Genomic DNA, 19,249 nt, shown 5'->3' with positions numbered 1-19,249 from the left:
ACCTAATTGAGTAATTGACAACTATGACTAATCTTTTGAGCATTAGCTTTCCATTAATAATATAATGAATTAAATAATTTAATGAATTAAAATCGTATAGTACCGACATCCCACTTAAATGCACTCAAGTGGCTAAAGAACGGCATGAGTCACCACTAAGCTAAAAGGCTCTACTTTAAGTGAGCCATCTCGGAATACACTGTCACATTGTGTTTCAGTACCAACCCCACTTAATTATTTCACAATAGAAATACAATTAATTGACAATCAAATGTTAATATATATGGATGGAAAGCCAAGAGACAAACATAGGGAATGACGTAAGTGCTCTCTCTTATGAAAGCAGAAAGACAAGACATCAGCAAACAAGGATTAATTTAATTAGTTTCAAAGCTATTGTTCATTTTACTTGATTAGCAAGTATCATCCTCCTGAGGGTACACTTTGTGGCTGCAGCAGCTGCTCAATAACATCAGACAGTTAAAGAAACAATTATTGATTTTGTGCTGAATACACCATGAATAATTTAGCTACTAAAAATGGAGATGTAGAGCTAATATCCCAGTCCCTCGGCTCCTCACGTATGCACAAAATAAATCAGTGAGGACCTAGTCAACAGGAAGAGCTCTTCAAACCTGAGCACCGGTGTAATCAGTGTAAAAGCAAATAATGGTAATTAGGATGCTCACTGCGAACAAAGACAAGTCGGGGAAGGGGAGGAACTCCTCCCGTCTGTCTAATAAGAAATCCTATTTCAGTTTCCTACTGAGCACATAATGCTAACACACGCAAACATCTGCATCCCTCTGAGACTGTAGCTCAGACCACATAACAAAGACCCTAATAAATGTCAAGGCTGAAGAATGTAGATTACTCAGTGGTATACTTCACGTGTCAGTTTCTCCATTTCACATGTTCCCTGAATAATATTTATTTTTATATTATATAGCATGCAGTAAAATAAATAAAGCACTTTTTAACTTGGCTGGATTGCTGACATTTGACAAGATATTACTATTAGTATGACCAACCAGGCTGATAATATGTGGGAGATTATGGCATGTCCACTAAATTTCCATTTAGCAACATTATTAGTGCAGTAACACTGAATTAAATGACTAGATTCCAGTATAAAAAAACACAAAACTTTGCACGGTTGCCAGTTTCCCAGTCCATATACAGTGTGCCTGAATCCTGACAGTTATCATTGACCCCTCATTGAAACCCATAGCTATTCTTCCAACTCGTTAACAGCCAAAATAAACAAGAGGCTTTAGAAGATAATCTCACATGTAGTATGTCAAAGAGATCCACATATATTTTTAAGGACTAACATTCAGCAGTTGATTATATTATATTTACAATGAATCTATTAATTTTATAATCAAGAATCAATCAACAATAAACATTTTTTCTCCATAAATGACGTAAATGATTACTTTTCTGTTAATTGACTATTTGTTTTACCATTGGTTTTAGTAAGCCATAAGGCTTTATTAAACAAGTGCCAAAGCGCTGTCATTGTGGAACATATTAGTACTAGATGTCACCTGCATTGCAGAACTTGATGTCACTCTTCGCAGTGAAGGTAACTACACAAGCGCATGCTTATGATGTTTTCCTGCAGGTGAGCTCACTCCAGGCTCTTGTTCAGAAATATAGAGGGGTTAGGTTTTTCCGTATAGTCTCTGCCATGCACCCCGGCTGCTTTTGCCCACTCCATCCATAAGGTTGCTCCAGAGCCATGTAGAGACAAAGTAGCTTTATCTATCCATTTCAATTTCAAGTGGCTTTATTGGCATGACTGCGTACACTGTGATGTTTTTCTATACAATCATACTATACAAAAATAAACAATAAACAATTCTCAATAATAAACGTTATGTCTAATTGACCATTTTTACTTACAGCATCATGGAGCTCTCTACATGGCTCTGGGTTGCTCCCCCATTCAGCTCTGGCAAACCAATCATTGCTTGTTGATGTAAAAGCATCATTACACATTCATCTACAAAAGATCCAGTTATGAGATGTGCTTGTTCTATAAAGCAGCAACAACACAAGTATAAAAAACACAATACCACCTTCTTATAGTAATGTATACATTTTGAAAAATACATTTAACACGGACATATGTCCTCTGATAACTTATACTACCTGTTGTTACCTGACTTTAAATGATAATAGTGGTGGCAACTATATCACAGTTCTATAATCAAGTATGCCAGGTCAACTGAGCTACTTTTGAATAGCATAGAACAACCTAGAGATGATACCTCATGTAGAGGTGTACACTGCAGAAATGTACATCATATTAGGGAAACATACTGAGGTTATGACAGTTTGACATCATATTGACAAACTTGATAAGGTGGTATGTAAGGGCTAAACTGTAAAAACAAAGCATTCATTATTATTATTATTGAAATGCACACTGCGGTGAGAGGCTTTTATGATACAGAAAAGTTAAGCATTGGCCCTTGTTCAAGCTCTCAGCTTCATTTAACTAAATTAAAGTACTATAAAGGCAGGTTCACTTGCCAGAAAGTTGCAAAATAATTATTCTAAAGAATTCTGGAGGTTTATTAGATATGACCATCTTCTTTTTTTCTAAAGAAGCATTGCCATATATCATAGTCACCATATTTCACCATAATCATGTTCAATTAAATTAAATTTTATTCATATAGCGCAAATTCATAAAAGAAGTTATTGCACTTTTCATAGAGAAGGTCGAGAACGTACTCTTTGTAATATTATTTAGAGAAACCCAACAATTGTATCATGTGTATTTACATGCTTCAAAGTCTTTCAATCACATCAAAACTTTTACTAAAATGAGGGTTAGAAGAGTATCTAAATACCTACTCAGAATTAGTATTGTGCATAGACCAAGCTAGTTAGTTGTTTGTAACTTTTTGAGATGTCATTTCATGGCAGTATATTACCTCAGTTCTTAAGTGTATATGGATGACTTGTGCACACAGGTTTTTGTGTATGTATGAAAATCATTTTATGTTGGCAGGTTACTTTTTAGTTTATTTATTATGATAGCTGTATGTGTGAATTTATGAATGTTTTGTGATTTGCATTGTATGTGATATATATATATACACATTATTTCCTGGTTCATTATAATGTTTTTGGTGTTTGAATTATCATTTACTGCTATGGTCGACACTTGATAACTAGACTGTAGTTATGAGAAGAGAAACCAAATAATAAATACTCACTAATCCTTAGTGACACAATCACAATAACAAACACTGCGACAATAGTAGGTCACATTATATTGAATGTCAGTTAGTAACTTATTCGTTATCTTTGCAGCTTGACTTTTTTTATCTTATTTTTGACCAGTGTTCAATTCTAGCATCTTTTCGGTCTTTGAAATTATATCTGTAAAAAAAAATATAGAGTAAATTCTCTCTTTTTTTACCTTAAAAACACCTGCAAAGATTTACTGCTGCTCCGTATCTCATAGCTCTGAGCTCAAGGTAAGAACTGCAGGTGACTCAGATGAGTGTATCAACATTTTTATCAGTCAGATCTTCTCTCATCTGGAGAATTGGAATCTGGAGACTTTAGTAAAAACATCAACCAAGTTAGGGGGATAAAAATAGGATTTTGAAAAGTGAGAGGTGTGTGGAATTAACAAGGCTCTTAAGGTTGCATCATCTTTTTCCAAGTTTAAGATTCAAATTGTTTAACACATCAGAACAAACAGTCTGAAAAATCATACATTTAAAGGCCAAACACAAAGAGGGATATCCATCATAGCTTGACTCATCAAAACTTCTGAGAAGTATTGATTGGAACGAGAGCTAGCTTGACCCACCTTTGCCACAGTGTTGGATAATGGTGATTTAGTTACTTACTTTTCATTCTCCCTCATCTGAGAGGCCAACATGCCCACACAAAACAAAAATACCAACTTCACAATTCCACAACAGATCAGAAATTGACCTTCTTTTACAGTGCAATTTAGACATGTGTTGATTTGCATTCAGTACAAACCCTGTCTTCATCTTTTTGTGTCTCTCTGCCTTTAGAACATAAACTGAAGGGCATGTAACACTTACACACAGACATGAAGGCTATCCTGTAGTTGTTGTTCATCCACCCATACAGGATGGGATTGACAAACGTCGAGCACATAGCCACAATGTGGAACACAGTGAAAAGCAGCTTAAAGTCCTTCATATACAACACAGTGCTGTCAATGTCAACCGCCAACTGAAATGCATGCAAAGGCAACCAACTGACAGCGAAGACCACCACCATGGTCAGCAGCATCTTAGTGGTCTTCTTCCTGCGCTGATGGCGGTCATTTCGACCTCCATGACTCATGTGATTCTTCAGCTTATTCCAGATTCTGATGTAAGCAACAGAGTTGATGACCAGAGGTAAACCGTACTGTACCAGAAGTGCTGATATACTGTAGATGCTTCCGTTCATGCTGTTTTCCGGCCACTTCTCTGTACACACCTGAATAGACTCGCCTGGTGAAAGATCAAACGTCCCGTACTCCCTGAAGATGGCGAGCGGGCTGGCCAACAAGGCGCTGACGGCCCACGTGATGACAATGACCACAGTGCACATGTCTTTGGACATCTTGCTCTCCATGTGGTAGACGATGCTCCTGTGGCGGTCCAGGGCGATGACGTTCAAGGTGATGGTGGATACGTGCACTGCCAGGCCTTGAGCGCAGGGCACCATGAAACACAGCACCTGACCCAACTTCCACTCGCCATACAGAGTGTAGACGAGGGTGAAGGGTAAGCACAGCGTGTTCACCAGCAAGTCTGCCACAGCTAAGTTTACAATAAAGAAATTGGTTACAGTTCGTAGATTTTTAAACTTGTAGACGACATATATCACTAAGGAGTTTCCAGTGACTCCAAACAGTATGATTGTGCTGTAAGCGAGGATGAGAACAACTTGAACTCCAACCAGCTTTGTGCTGTCGTCCAGCTTCAAAAAGTTCTCATCATTTATTGTGCCTGTTGTTGAGCAGCAGTTGGAAGATTTAGGTCCAAGTTGTGAATCGTCCACTTGAGTTGTGTTTAGTTTCTCTGCTGTATCCATGGCTAACAGTCCCCATAAAGCAGTCTGTGAAAAGAGTTTCAGTTTCAGCAATGAACATACATGTTGTGACCCAGACAAAGTAAATGATATTCTGTTTTTATATAGTTCACAAGGAACCATCTGGCTGTTGAGTATTTCTGCAAAAACAATAGGGTGGAATCTAGAAAATTTTATTTTTAGCATTGCATTTACTGAAAAGGCACTGTGTCGCCAGACAGCAGTGATGCTGTAGAAGTATTATTTTCAACGCATGTGTAGATTTTAAGGAATTCTAAAAAAACATTTATTTCAATTGAGGCTGCACTGATGCCGACTAAATATCTAACTTGCATTACAGAGGAAGATCAACTATGATTTATGATGTGCATGTTAAAAGCACATGTGTATACATGTCACATGAGATATTTTCAAATATGCTTGTAGCAGTGAAAGGTCAACCATAAACCAGCATTAAAACATGCCACACCTCTGATGTTATACAGCACATTTGTAATTTTTACATTTACATTAGTCTTGATAAGATGAAATAAACATCACAAAGACATACTGTAGATGATGCAGTCAGGATCCTGACTGATCCTGGAGCTGTTTCACAGATACAACAAAAGCTATGGAGACTGACAGCAGTCATGGTGATTTTGCAGTAATATTATTTTCTGGTAATAGCTATCTTCAAATAAAAGTCAAATTAAACATTTATGAGCTATAAAGTCAGCCAGTCCAACAAAGGTGACATCTGATGACTTCATCAATCCAGGTCTTGCTGTTCTGATTTCCAGCTTTTATGATAACTGCTGTATGTGTGACTTACAGCCTACAATCAGAAAGCAGAATACACACATTCTTTTTAGGGTGGATTTTCCCTCACAAAGATCTTGGGCTATCACAATGAACGCAGAAACTATAGCCACATGCATTATTTGCTTGTTAATATTATTGTAAAAATATCGTCACTTCATTTATTTACTCTCTAGACAAACCGGACTACTTAACAGTGAAGATCACTGACAACCTGCGAAACAATAAACAATGAACTGAACTGTTGTCGAAGTAACCTTTATGTGAGCTTTGGGAATATCCCATTCGGTTCTTTTGAGATTTAATGAATCAGTAATGCTGAAAAAGTGTCCTGTGGCAGTTTGTGATACTTATTTATAAAGAAATTACATTATAAGTGTGAAGCGTGACATGGGTCAGTAACTATAGGCTTATATGCAAGCCTACAGTGATTTTTCCACACTGGAATGGTCCGTATCAAACGAAAAAAATAAAATGCAAGATCAAGATCAAGATTTTTTTTACTGAGATTAAGATCTCACTCACTCACCTTGATATGCCGAGTGAGATATTCAGACTCCTCTCATTGTTTCTGCCTCCAATAAAGTTTATTGATAGCTTTTGACATGTTTCTTCTCGTTCCGGCGGCAACCAGAAAACTAAAATAATGTAATCCACTCAAACACTGACGGAATAACCTTCTTCAAGGAGGAACAGCGTGCGCGCAACAGCAAACATTTGCCAGTGCGTACTGCAGCCAGTTTGGCATTGAGGGCGCATTACCTGCCCTGACAGACAGATGAGGCTGGTTGAGGCACAGGGAGGAGTCGCTCCTTTCCTGTCCAACATCCTCAAACCAAGAGATGATGTCTCTTTGACTTAACAATGGTTCTGCAGGCCTTTGCAGACTAATCCAGTGAAGAGCACACGAAGCTTTATTATTTATAGCAAATGCATGGTGTGGATCTGCAAGACTTTATTTAGTGTGAAGGATCAAGCATTTCCTGCGGATTAAAAGGACAAAAATGAAGAGATTGTTAGAGGTAAAAACAGAATGCTTCACATATCAGAATCGAGTGGGAATTACATGGCTACATCACCTATTATGAATGAATTTGACTGCAGAAGAAGGACTGAATACATGAGTGCACACATGGTTGTGTTTGCTTCTTTCAAATATCACACATCCATTAATGATACCTGTGTCACAGAGGATCCCAGCAAAAAATGGGCAAGAGGCTGGGTTCACCACAGTCTACCACAAGACCAACACGCACAGACACACACTGTAGGGAGCACATACCTAAACAGAGTGTGCCATTTAATGAGAGGCACAATGAACATGAGGCAATAATTAATAGGCAAGTCTGCCAACAGCAACAATGTACAATATTGACAATAATGAGCAAATCTCAACACTGAGCCTGAAAATAATTTCTACAGAAATGTAACAGTAATGATGACAACAATGTCCTTTTGGCCCAGATGAATCTGAGTAATTAAAGCAAAGTGCCACTCTTCTGAGATTCTACAATCCAGAAGTTTAATCGATTTTACTCCAGCATCATCACTAGAGACCTCACATGAAGTAACCCTAACATTTTTTATTATGGTCATTGACAATGCGTTTACCATTTCAAGTGTAGCACAAGCAGACCCATTTCAAACTGTTAAGCTTCTGGCTGGTAATTTGTTTTTCATTTGATTACCACTGTTATAAAGCAAGACACCATGTGACCATTTGAAATTGAGTTACTGTTAGGCAGCATCCTTGGCAAAAGCCCACATCGCCTATAGTGCAACTTCACAGATGGTGAAGTAATGAGAAAAACCAGGAGACCCTGAATAAATGGGCATGTTAAGAGTTTCCCCTATGATTTTAGGAGGTGGAGCAGACTGTAAAGGAGGATCTTGTTTTAAAGTGAATGTCAGCACAAGAAAAAATTCTTCTGTTGTCATTAAAGAACCATAACAGTGTTTTAAATTTTCCCTTTAGACACATTAAACACTGCTATAATTGGTTTAACATGGTTTTCTTACATAAAAAGTAAAAAAAAAAATAAAATAAAAAAAATACTTTTTCTCCCTCATTGAGATGTTCTGGATCTATAAATGCCCACGCCCACCACTGCTGCCTGCCCTAGGTTGACCATTGAAAGAGCATTGCGCATCAAAATGGCTAGCGTTAGAGGAAACAGATACAGCCATAGACCACATGCTTGAGCCTCCGTCAGATGAGTATTGAGGAGTTTGTTGTGCACCAAAATCAGTGACTGGCAGATGTATCAGAATGGTAACTGTAGTTAGCTTTTTTGTGTTTGTTTACGTTGTTTGTTAGCTTGTTAGCTTGTAACTGGCAGTGACTGACACAGCGGTAGTGGTTGTGAAACATGCAATAACATCAGGTACGATGTCACAGTGCATTCACATTGTCACATTGTAATTTAGTAGCAGATAGTGGAAGGAAGCTCCAGGCTCCGGTTTACATCCAAAAGCAGTATACTCTACTTTGTTTGCTGTCAAAACTGTCACTGTGGTAGTGCAAACTCTCACTCTCTGTACTGCTCTGTCTGGTCTGTGCTAGAGGTTTCAGGTATCTATGCTGGTGGCATTTGCTAGACTTTCAAATTTGTTACATACCAAATCTAGCTTGCCTGGGTTACATTTGAATCTCAGATTTTAGGGACGTCTACAAACTCCTACAGAAAGAGGAATTTGGAGACACCTCTAGTGACAGTAAATTAAAGGACTGATATTTAAGGGGATATAAGGTTTCATGTCTTTAACTACAATTTATTAATATGCCATTTTTGCTGACTATTTTTGGCACCATTTTACATTTCCAGGCTGCAAAGGTTGTTCATTCATGACCTCATCTCAGTAATGTAACTTTAACGTAGACTTGTTCTTCACTGTGCTGGATTACATGACTGACGAAGCATTGAGATTCTGCTAATAGATTTTCATACCGTAAAGAACTGAATGGAAACCAATGGACACCTGGAATAGAAAAAGTCAATAAAAATGTTCTAAAGCACAACAGCATAGCATAGCTGTGAGGTAATATTCATGTGACTTGTAGTAAATTGGATGAAACATGCAAATCCACAAGCAGCCTATGCTGTCACAGGCCAGAAATCTGTTAACCGGCTTTAACTGATTTTTATGTTTATTTTTATTTTTTGGCCACTTGGTTTCCTATTTCACATCGAGCAGACATGAGGCAACATTAGTATTGATTTGGAGTTGTTTTTCTGGCTGATGAAAGTAAATCCAATTTTCACTCTCTTTTTAGCTCTTTTGTGGTCTCTTTTTCTGTCAACTCCTAAGTAAGTAAACCTGGCTCTTAAGCTGCTATATGCTCCACCAGCTAGTGGCCAACTTCGTCTGTCTGACGTTTGCTGCTGGACAGGTAGCGTACAGTGGGCCCTTGGAGATTTTTTGCTGGAAACAGCAGCCTCCTGTGCCTGAAAACGAGCTTGTTGATACCGCTGAGACTGAATCAAAATAATAAACTTGTGGGCAGTAAAAACCAAAGCAATGAGCTGAAAGATGCTAAAAAGCTATGAGGCAAACTGCAGAGTTGGATGATATTCTCTGTTCATCACTACATATTATGTCATATTACATCATCATTTGATTCATTGTTCATGAAAAATATTGATCAGAGCAGCTTTAATGTATTTTCATTACGTTATTGTTGTTAAGGGCTATGAGCTACAAATGAAAGATTTCAGAATAAAAACAGATTTTAATTTATTATTATCAAACCAAGTAGGTCCAAGTTAAAATTATATCTGTTCTATCTCAGTTTGCATTTTAACTCTTAGCCTGAGCAAATTAGGTTCCCACATGACTGCTTCAAATGATTAATGAGAATTTTAGCAACTTAATCAAGTGGATAATTAGTGCTATCTCTCTGTAATGAGAATAAAAATATATCTTCATATTAATTTTATTCTTGTACAACGTGAATATCTTTTCCAATGAAAAGGCAATGCACGGAAATAAATGTTTTTTTATTACTCTAAATGTACTGTAGAGTTGTGAAACAAGAAATTCCGTGAGCACAGCAACAACAATCAGGTGCTGGTAGATAGCAGGATGAGTCTATGAAAAGTCAAAAAACAAACTACCGCACACTGATCTACAATACAGTAATTGTATTGTAGAGTTATAGCAATCATCTTCTTAACTAACGTCCTATAAATTAGAACTACCCATCTATCACTAAACAATAACACGCTGCAAGCTGGTGATTAGACACGACTGCACAGAGTAGTGACTGATAATTGATTTCCTCGATCTAAATAGAATAATGCTCCATAGATATCTGAAGTGACTGAAGCATACCTAAATACCTGCAGGAGTTTTAATGTCTTATACACTGTGTCTGTAGGGGACGTCAGCACATTTAAAATTCCCCACCGGTTCAGACTGTTACATTTTAACAACAGAAGCCTGCTTCCAAAATTTGACAACATTCATATTCTGATTCATTAAACCTCCCCAGATGTCCTCACCCTGACTGACATTGGCTCTCCCCTAAGATCCCAAAAAATGACATTACTTTAGATGGATACAACGTTTTTTGATGTAATCGAAGATGTAAGGGAGGCGGAATTGTCAATCCACCAATCCTGCCGTGGCATTGGAAAACTGAAAACTCTTTTAACATTGTTGCTTACAGATATGATAGATATAGACTTTAAAACAGCTTCAGACCTTGGTTCTCCCCACAACTCTCCAGTGTCTTCCACAATAGAGACAAAGCCTGGTCCAAGGATAGATCCAGTGGCACCGTTGAGGCCTGGTTAACCTTCAGGCAATATGAATATAAATTAAACATCTACAAAAGTTCATTACATTCACTTCTCCAAAAGAGAGCAATAAGGATTATTCACAACGCTGGGTATCGAGAGCACACTCACTCATTATGCTTAATGTCGAAATTATTAACAATTCATAGACCTTGTGAAATATCAAAAAGCCCAAATACTGTTCAAAGCCAAAAATAACCGATTCCAGAGAAATATTCAAATATTATTCAGGGTGAGAGAGGGAGGTTTGAATTTAAGAGGGAAACACAATTTCAAAACAAAGAGGACACGGACAACCAGTAACGGTCTCAATGAGGAACCATACAGTCTATGTCAGGAACTAAAGCAATGTCCAAACGTAAATCGGTTTAAAATTAGGTATAAAGATATGGTTTTCACAGGTTACAGGGATGAAGAAGGTGGTGAATAATCAATGAGTGTTATCTGGGGCTAGCATTTATTTTCAGTTTTGTTGTTCTTGTTGTTATTTCATTTTTCTGAGTTGCTGAAATTCATTCTTTCCTTTTATGTTCTTTTTTCCTTTCTTTTTTTTTTTAATATTTGATGGACATTTTGAATTGCTTTTGGGTATGACCAAGTGGATATGTAAATATTAATTTGGAACACGGGTAGATTATTTATGAGCATTTGATTTGTGGACAAGGGGTGGTATTAAATCAGTTTTATTTTCTTCTTCCCACTCCTTTTCGAATATTTAAAGAAATTGACAAGAGTTTCAAAAAAAATCTTTGTGTTTTTGTTTTGTTTATTTGATTGCATTTTCGTGACAGATGTTTCTGTTTTATTCGAAATAAACACATAATAATAATAAAGAAACATCTGGACCAGATTGATTTGGAAGGCTAAATCAATTATTATTAGTCAGCTATATCTGCCTATAGATCCACAAAATTTTGGAACACCATAGCATCACTTAAGAATCACATTCACACCTTCCACTTCAAATCAAACAAGCATCTGGTCTTATTACTGATAGACCTTCTGTGGCTGACGCTTCTAATCACCATTTCCGGTCCATTGGTCTTACTTAATATGTCTGCTTATTCAGCTGTAGACAGAGACCATATCTCTACAGCTAAGGAAGTCCCCAATGCCTCAGTTTCTTCTTTACATTATTTTTATTTGGTAGGCAGTGAAGATATCTACAAAGCAGCTCTGGTTAGGTTAAAAGCTTGTAAAAACACTGGTAGAGATAATCTGGATACATGTCTTCTTCATCTAAGTGCCCCATTAATCTGTCTCCATTTAGCACACACTGTATGTTTAACCAAACCATTTTAACAGGTATGATTCCAGCTTCATGGAAAAGCACCTCAGTAATACCCTTGCACAAAAATGGCATTCTTCGATCTTCTGCCCAATATCACCTACTCAACTTCTTATCAAAAATCCTAGAACATTGGTAAGTTTACAACTACACACCTTTATTGACTCAATTAACTTACAACAGCCACAGCAGTCTGGTTTTTGCCCGGGTCACAGCCGGTCCAATTCTGTTAGTTAAGATAGAGCCACATGTGTTGACCTCGAGATCTCAGACTGTTGTTGCTGTTGGTACTCAGTCAAGCTCTCTTAACTTTAGAAATTGGTTCTGTTCTTGGTCCTGTGTTCTTTACATTATCCATAAACAACGTAATTGTTAACAATTGACAATTTTTGCTGATGATACCATTGTGTATACGCTACAGATGCCACCCCAGCCCAAGTCCTGACTCGTCTTCGGTCTGCCTTTGATGTTTTCCAAGTATCACCCTTTATTCACAGCCTACTTTTAAATGCAGAAAAGACCAAGTACATGGTATTATCCCCCTACACCAGTGACTCGAATTATACTGCTATTACAACTTTACATGCCACATTTCTCTTGCTAAGTCCTACACATATTTAGGAATTTGGCTTGACAGCAGACTATTCTTTAAGATTCACATTCAACATTTGACTCAAAAATTTAAAATCAACATCATCAACAAAAAAGCAGGCTTCTTGTATAGAATTAAAGAATGTTTGTCTTCTTCCAACTATAAAACTATTGTGCAATCAACCTTCATGTCTGTCCTGCAATATAGAGATATTCTGATATTCTGTACTGTCGTGCTGCTCCATTACCATGTCAGCAGTTAAATCCAGTGTATCACAGTGCATTACACTCGATCACAAATGAGTAATTTCATACTCATCACAGTTCTCTGTATTACAAAGTTCGATAGACCTAATTACAGCCAACAGTTTTTCCATCCATAAAGCTCGGCTGTTCCAAACTTCTGCTTCCAAACTCACATCTCTTCTCTCATTTAAATCTGGTATCTATCCCTCATGTATGCAATAATGGTGACAGAACTGGGTTCAGGTACAATGCACCTCATTCATTTAGGTATTGCTGCTCGTTGGTCGTCTTATGAAAACATGATGCGGCAGATGTCCAAATTCAAACCCTATGCTACAAATTACATGATTTCTCAAACCAGGATTTCTTATTAGCTTTTTGTTTTAGATGCAATAATAACTTAAAGGTATTTTTATTGCCGTGCAGGTTTCACAGCCAGGAAGCAGGTGTGTTTACTTCAATCTTTATCTGAATATCAAGAGACACTAGAGTCTGTTCTGAATCTAAATGAGATGATCATTGTCCTTCTCTTTCTGTCTGTTGGATAGCTACTTGTCTGCTTCAGTATTCGTCAAAATTACTGCAGTTTCTGCTGTTTCATATTTACCCTTAGCGTTTAATAGCTGTGGTAAACAACAATTGTACTGTTTCTCTTCTACATGTCTCGCCTCTTATCTGATTATCATAACTTGAATATGTACTACACTGTCATGAAAATCACAAAATTTGAGTCGTACCACAGAGCATGAGCTGGGAAGTATTGTAATGAAAATTTAATGGACATACAGTAACGCACATTTTGTGTAATTCAGAACTTGGTTTCCAACATCTTCATGTAAAACTAGTTTTTGGCATAATTACAGATATATATTCTTGATTGTTGGACAGCACCATTTTAGTCCAACTGTTCATCATGGTAGAATCTACATGGTCTATGGTCCAGGTTCCAATTATGGCTCACATTTGAGAGCAGAACATGCGTATGACACACATCATTGTTTTCTATATACCCTGCATACCAACAGTGTCTTCAAGTGCATTATCTATAAGTTCTGATACACTATTGGCTAATTTTCCTGCTTCAGTGGGCATCCACTCTCCACACTGGTATTGATTTAGATAAGTATGATGTGAAGAACTGCATTCAGTGATGCACTCAAATCAGATTATAAGCAAAATAATTGAATGCAAAGATTTGTGTTGTATACTGCATCTGAACTTGAATTGAAATGTTTCAAAAAACACCACTGCTGGAAAGATTATTGTTCAATTGAGGAACTACCAGTCTTTCAATGGTGTGGGAATCATTTCACAGCTGGAATGTTTGGGCTGTAATATCCCTCAAGGCCGTGGTGAGGGCGAAAACTGTTGGAAATAAAGACTTACTGCTGTGCTAAAATAGCAAACACAAAGAAAGTCCCAACTCTTAAAGCACAAGATTGATCAAAGAATATCAAAAGCATGAATTTTTAATAAACAAATTAATCAAGACTAAGAGTACAGTAAACTTGTTTTCCTTGCAATGGTCCTTATGAATTTTGCACATTGTAACCATGTTTATGCTTAGAGCAAATCCTACTTCATCCTAGAGACAGACTGCTTGTTTGTGCTCTCTGTATAGATTCATTCCACTCTGTTCTTACAGAAACAGAAAACCTGATTTCTAAAGCAGCCATGTGATCCAAACATGTATTTATTTGTAGATAAATAAAGGAGACCCTTGACACCATGTGGAAATATAGATATGAAAATCAGATTTCCCTCAGTGGATCCAGGTTAAAAGCTGAAAGGCTGCAATTTTAGAGGTGACAAAACTCAGTTACTCTTCAATCTCAGCAAGGACTGTGCACCTGCACACTCGCTTAATAGAACTTGGGGGCTTCAGCCCATTACATCAGCCTCTCTTAAATCAATACATAGTGCTTCTCTGCAGGATTAGTGCCTAAGTGTAATGTCAAGGCAATTATCCTTTGTTAACACTGGTCTTTACCTGTGTTAATCAGGTTTGATGCCGAGATACATTTATACAGTTTAATCCCAGTGACTTTTTACATCTTTTATCAACACGTAGAGTGAGAGGTTCATAGGAAGTAGTATTAGACAAAATAATCTTCCCTCAAGATCTACTTACTATAGTAGGTTATCATAGATGTGATCGTGGATGTCAATATAAGTAATACTACTTTATCAATAAACATCATTGTATAATTTCTGCCAACAAGCAAAATGAAATGTTAAAAGTTTGGGACATTTCTCCCTCATAAGCTTTTACATTTCTTTCTTTGACATCCTCATTGAAACCAAGATGCAGAAGAAGATAATGTGCATCTTGTAGGTTTTTAAATGTACCCAGTAGAGATTACGTGTAAAGAACCAAAGTTATGTTTAAATTTAATTTTTCTTACTAAAAAGCAATGTATGTGTGTGGAGCAGCTATTGCGCATGCTCCATGCCCTTGACAGGCCTTTGAGGCCAAATAAACATATTCAATACATTTCCTTCTTCACAAAATATTTCCAAAGCCAACATTTTTAATATTTTGAAGCTTGCCTTGTTTACATCCATGTTTACATCAGCTGGCAGTCTTCTTCGCTCCCACCTGGCACATTGCTATGTTTTTTGGGCATGTAATCGCCACCAACTGTTGCTGAGTGGACTATTCTGAAAATATCTTAAAGAATGCATTAACTGGGCGCAGCACTTCATAGCGATGAGCCAACACACAAAATGATACTGTACTCCATTAATAAGACACTTATCGCACTTTGTCCAAGGAAACCTTTTAGCTAGAGCATGACATAAATGTAGTATCACACTGATGAGAAAAAAGCATTCACTGCTACATTCCTACTACATCCATCTGCATACACCCTTATGCAATCATCAGTCTCATCCTTCCAAATATCTTTGTTGAGCTTTATCCCAATCTTCATGAATTTCCCACAATGCTGAGTCAAGGTCCATTTATAATCTATGAGCTGTTACTGAAATGAGATTAATATTGAATATCAGTGCGTGGTGAACATGGATGATAGATAACTTAAGCATCTAACAAGAAAAGTTTTAAAACAGCCTTCCTATCAGGAGCAGATGGCAAAGAAAAATAAAACATCAATTGATATATAAAAAAACAAACAATTGTCCCAAATAATACTGACATTTTTATTATCATGAACAGAATTGTTTCCACATGCCTTTAATCACGTAGCTAAACCACAGGACTGAATTTTAGCTTCCACCAGCGTGTTTAAGTGAGTCTTTTATTCTGAGCCGTCTTTTCAGTGGTTGTTAGGCTGCCATCCAGATGGTGAATGAGATGACCAGGGTCAGCAAAACTGTCAGTGGTGTAACGCAGCCCAGATACAGCATGGTTCCTGCACCACACAGTGCAGTCAAATAAGCGCTCATCCTGCTGAAAACAATCTTCCGTACTGTTGTGCAGAACTACAAGACAGAGTGTGAGAATTAGACAGTGATTTGAGGCTACGGAAATCACAAATTAACTTTGCAGCAGAGCTGTGTCATCAAGGGGAAAGTCTACATTACCTCCTGAATGGCAGTAATTTCGGCATAAAATAACACTAGATGGAGCTAGTTAGCAAGTTAATTTTCTCTCCAGTAGACTCAGATTGGAGCAAACAACGTTCTGCTGTGAAAATATCCTCACATGACCAAATGTCAGTAAGTCTGCATTTCAGCTTTAAGGTAGCCCGTCATATTGAAGTAAGACTGTTTACTTCAGTCACACACTATCATAAGTACCTTTAGATTAACACCACTATTTGCACTCACAACATTTTTCCAATAATCTGTTTTTCACTCAATCCCTGGAAATAACTAATTGCATTGTAAATGCTACGCATGAAATTAACCTTAAACCTTTGGTTTTTGCATGTGACCGATCTCATGCAATAGTCTCTGGGATGCAAAGACAGAAACACTTGTGAAAAATTAAAGATTACTGTGGAAAAACAAAACATTTCTATTTCCATATACAACTCTAAATCATTGCCCAAAATAATAATCATGGAAAGAAGTGTTTTTGACTGGCTGTTTATATATCATATATATCAAAACATTTTCTTCATAGACTAATTCAATCTACTAGACAGAAGATACTTTAATTGATCTTATATTAAAGGATAAATTCATAGTTTTTTTTTTCAAATCTGCCCTAAAATCATACTCACACATCTATGTCCATTAGAAGAGTTACTGGCTTTTATATTGGTTCCATATCTTCATATTGGTTATGAAATTCCATTGTAAGTGATGGGGGATCAAATTTACAGTCCTCTTTCCATGCAAAAATGTATTTCAGTGTTCATCTGAAGGTAATATGAGGCTTCTGCAGATTAAATGGCAAAAGGTTTGACTGTAAAAAGAATGTAACTTTGGAAGATACCTACTTACTATGGCTACTATAACTCAGAATGTTGAATATTATCATATTAGCTTTGGTTAAACTTTGAAATTCAGTTTTGCTTAGGAAGAGTACTTTGTCCCCCGTTACTTACATTGGTATGGAAAGGATCTTTTTATGAAGGGAAAAAAGTGAACTTATTGTTTAGTCTTCCTACTGACAGGAGGCCAGAGAATCTACCTGGTAGGTCTGGTAGCTGATGGCCATGCCGTATCTGCAGTACATGACGTAGTGTTCACAGTTGTACCATAGTAAGCTGTAGGTGACAGAGCCCTGGAGTTTCTCAGCCCTTCTGGCAACCTCGTCCCCGTCCAACGCTGGCTGGCTGCACACCTTGTCCATGTGGTTGACCAGAATCTCTGAGCCATACGCAAAATCTACCACGGAGTCCACTCTGACGCTGGCTACCTTTGTGATAACCCCCAATAGTAGACGGTTATTTGTTACCATCTTGGCAATTGCAGATTTATTCTTGGTTATCACAGGCAGGATGTCCGGAATGAGATGAGCTACACGATTATCACCCAAGTAAATACCAAAATGTGTGAATAATGTCCTGGGGACCTCTAATAAATCACCACGCTTGTAAAGGGACAGGTCATATTCAGCGTCCTCCTCCTTTTTGGAAGCCACAAAGAAAAAGTTGAGTAGTTGGTAAAGAAACATGATGGCAGCAGGCAGCAAAGTGCTTGACACCCATTTTATTTATGTTTGAACTGGGAGGGGCCCGAGTTGTTAGTAGGATTAGATATTGGTCAACGTTTCAATGTGATTTTGACAAAAATAAATGCCCTTTCTCTGATCCCTTTGTTGTGTGGTTGGATTTTGAAACTCAGGCTTTGTTTCTGGTGTATTAAGATTAAGCAGCCTAATTTAGGAGTCTGACTTGGCAACAAATTAAATCCTCCACTAATATTGAGCAATCGACAGGCAACAGGATGAAGAGCTCAGTTGTGTAACTTGAATCAGTGTAAAAAATTATTTTTGCCTGTTTAATGTTTTAAACAGCAGCCTAAAATAAGCAGACGTTATAGAGGCAGTAGTGAAGTACACCACAAACTGATTGATGCCTTTGATTAATATCTTTATTATTTGCTTTATATTTTTGTGAATTATTTAATGTTTTGTTTGTGTATTTTTTAATTAGTTTTTAATGTCTTTGTGTGCTATCTATCTATCTATCTATCTTAAATAAACAGCCTTTGTTTTTGTCGACTTGACTGGTCTGCAACCCTTTAAATTCGCCTCACCATTATTCAGCACTTTCTTGTAGCAACATTTATAGGTATCACAGTTATATAAATGTTATGACATGTAAAACGTAATATATAACTGGCTAATTCCATTACAATATAGTAAAAGGTAGTAGGCGCAGTGTTACTCAGTGTTACAAAATGCAAAGATTCCTCAATTTGACGTCACTGCTTTGATGTGATTGATTGAAAATTTGTCCTTATCACTCAATATATAATCATTACATACATAAATATTTTTCCAGCCTTTTTATACTGTGTATTTGCACATATACTGTTTCAGAAAACTAATTTTAAATAACAAAATAAATCATGAAATGTAATATCACACATAATAAGGCATTTTAGGGCTCTGATTTTACTTGCATGTTGTTGAAGATGTATGGAGAGTCACAATCACACAAATAAAAATAAGTTGTTTATTAAACATTTGTCATATTTACAACATTAAATTAAGAGCACTACTATAAAATAATCACTGTATACATTAACACATTGTTGTAGACTGTAGGCTATATTCATTTTTGTGGTGACCGTAATCCTATATAAAAGAATGTATTTCACCACACTGTTGTGAGAACACAACCATGAGCCAAATAGAAAAATTATTATTGTGTGTTTCAACACAAATAATTAAACATTGTCTAATCAATAAAATGAAAGTATGGTTGTAAAGCAGACTCATAAGGCATCACATGACAAGAGTGCACCATGGTGAGGAGGTTTTCAGTCCTTGCCGAGTAAAAGTTCAGTTCAGTTTGTT

The 19,249-nt window shown here is 37.0% G+C and overlaps 2 protein-coding genes across 2 annotated transcripts; both read right to left on the bottom strand.

Annotated features, from left to right (window-relative positions):
- Positions 1 to 3,984: 3,984 nt before the first annotated feature.
- Positions 3,985 to 5,088, bottom strand: npy2r (neuropeptide Y receptor Y2). The gene has a single exon (XM_046048230.1). It carries the CDS (start codon positions 5,086 to 5,088, stop codon positions 3,985 to 3,987), a length of 1,104 nt encoding a protein of 367 aa, XP_045904186.1.
- An 11,010-nt stretch (positions 5,089 to 16,098) lies between these two features.
- si:dkey-30k22.5 (lecithin retinol acyltransferase family protein) lies at positions 16,099 to 17,899 on the bottom strand. Its single transcript, XM_046048256.1, has 2 exons — positions 17,414 to 17,899; positions 16,099 to 16,254 (listed from the first exon to the last, which is right to left on the bottom strand). Exons 1-2 carry the CDS (start codon positions 17,897 to 17,899, stop codon positions 16,099 to 16,101), a joined length of 642 nt encoding a protein of 213 aa, XP_045904212.1.
- Positions 17,900 to 19,249: the final 1,350 nt, after the last annotated feature.

The sequence above is a fragment of the Micropterus dolomieu genome, linkage group LG04 (assembly GCF_021292245.1).
Source record: "Micropterus dolomieu isolate WLL.071019.BEF.003 ecotype Adirondacks linkage group LG04, ASM2129224v1, whole genome shotgun sequence".
In the NCBI taxonomy this organism is placed as follows: domain Eukaryota; kingdom Metazoa; phylum Chordata; class Actinopteri; order Centrarchiformes; family Centrarchidae; genus Micropterus; species Micropterus dolomieu.
The sequence above is the reverse complement of the archived record's forward strand: the minus strand, read 5'-3'. Positions and strand labels throughout refer to the sequence as shown.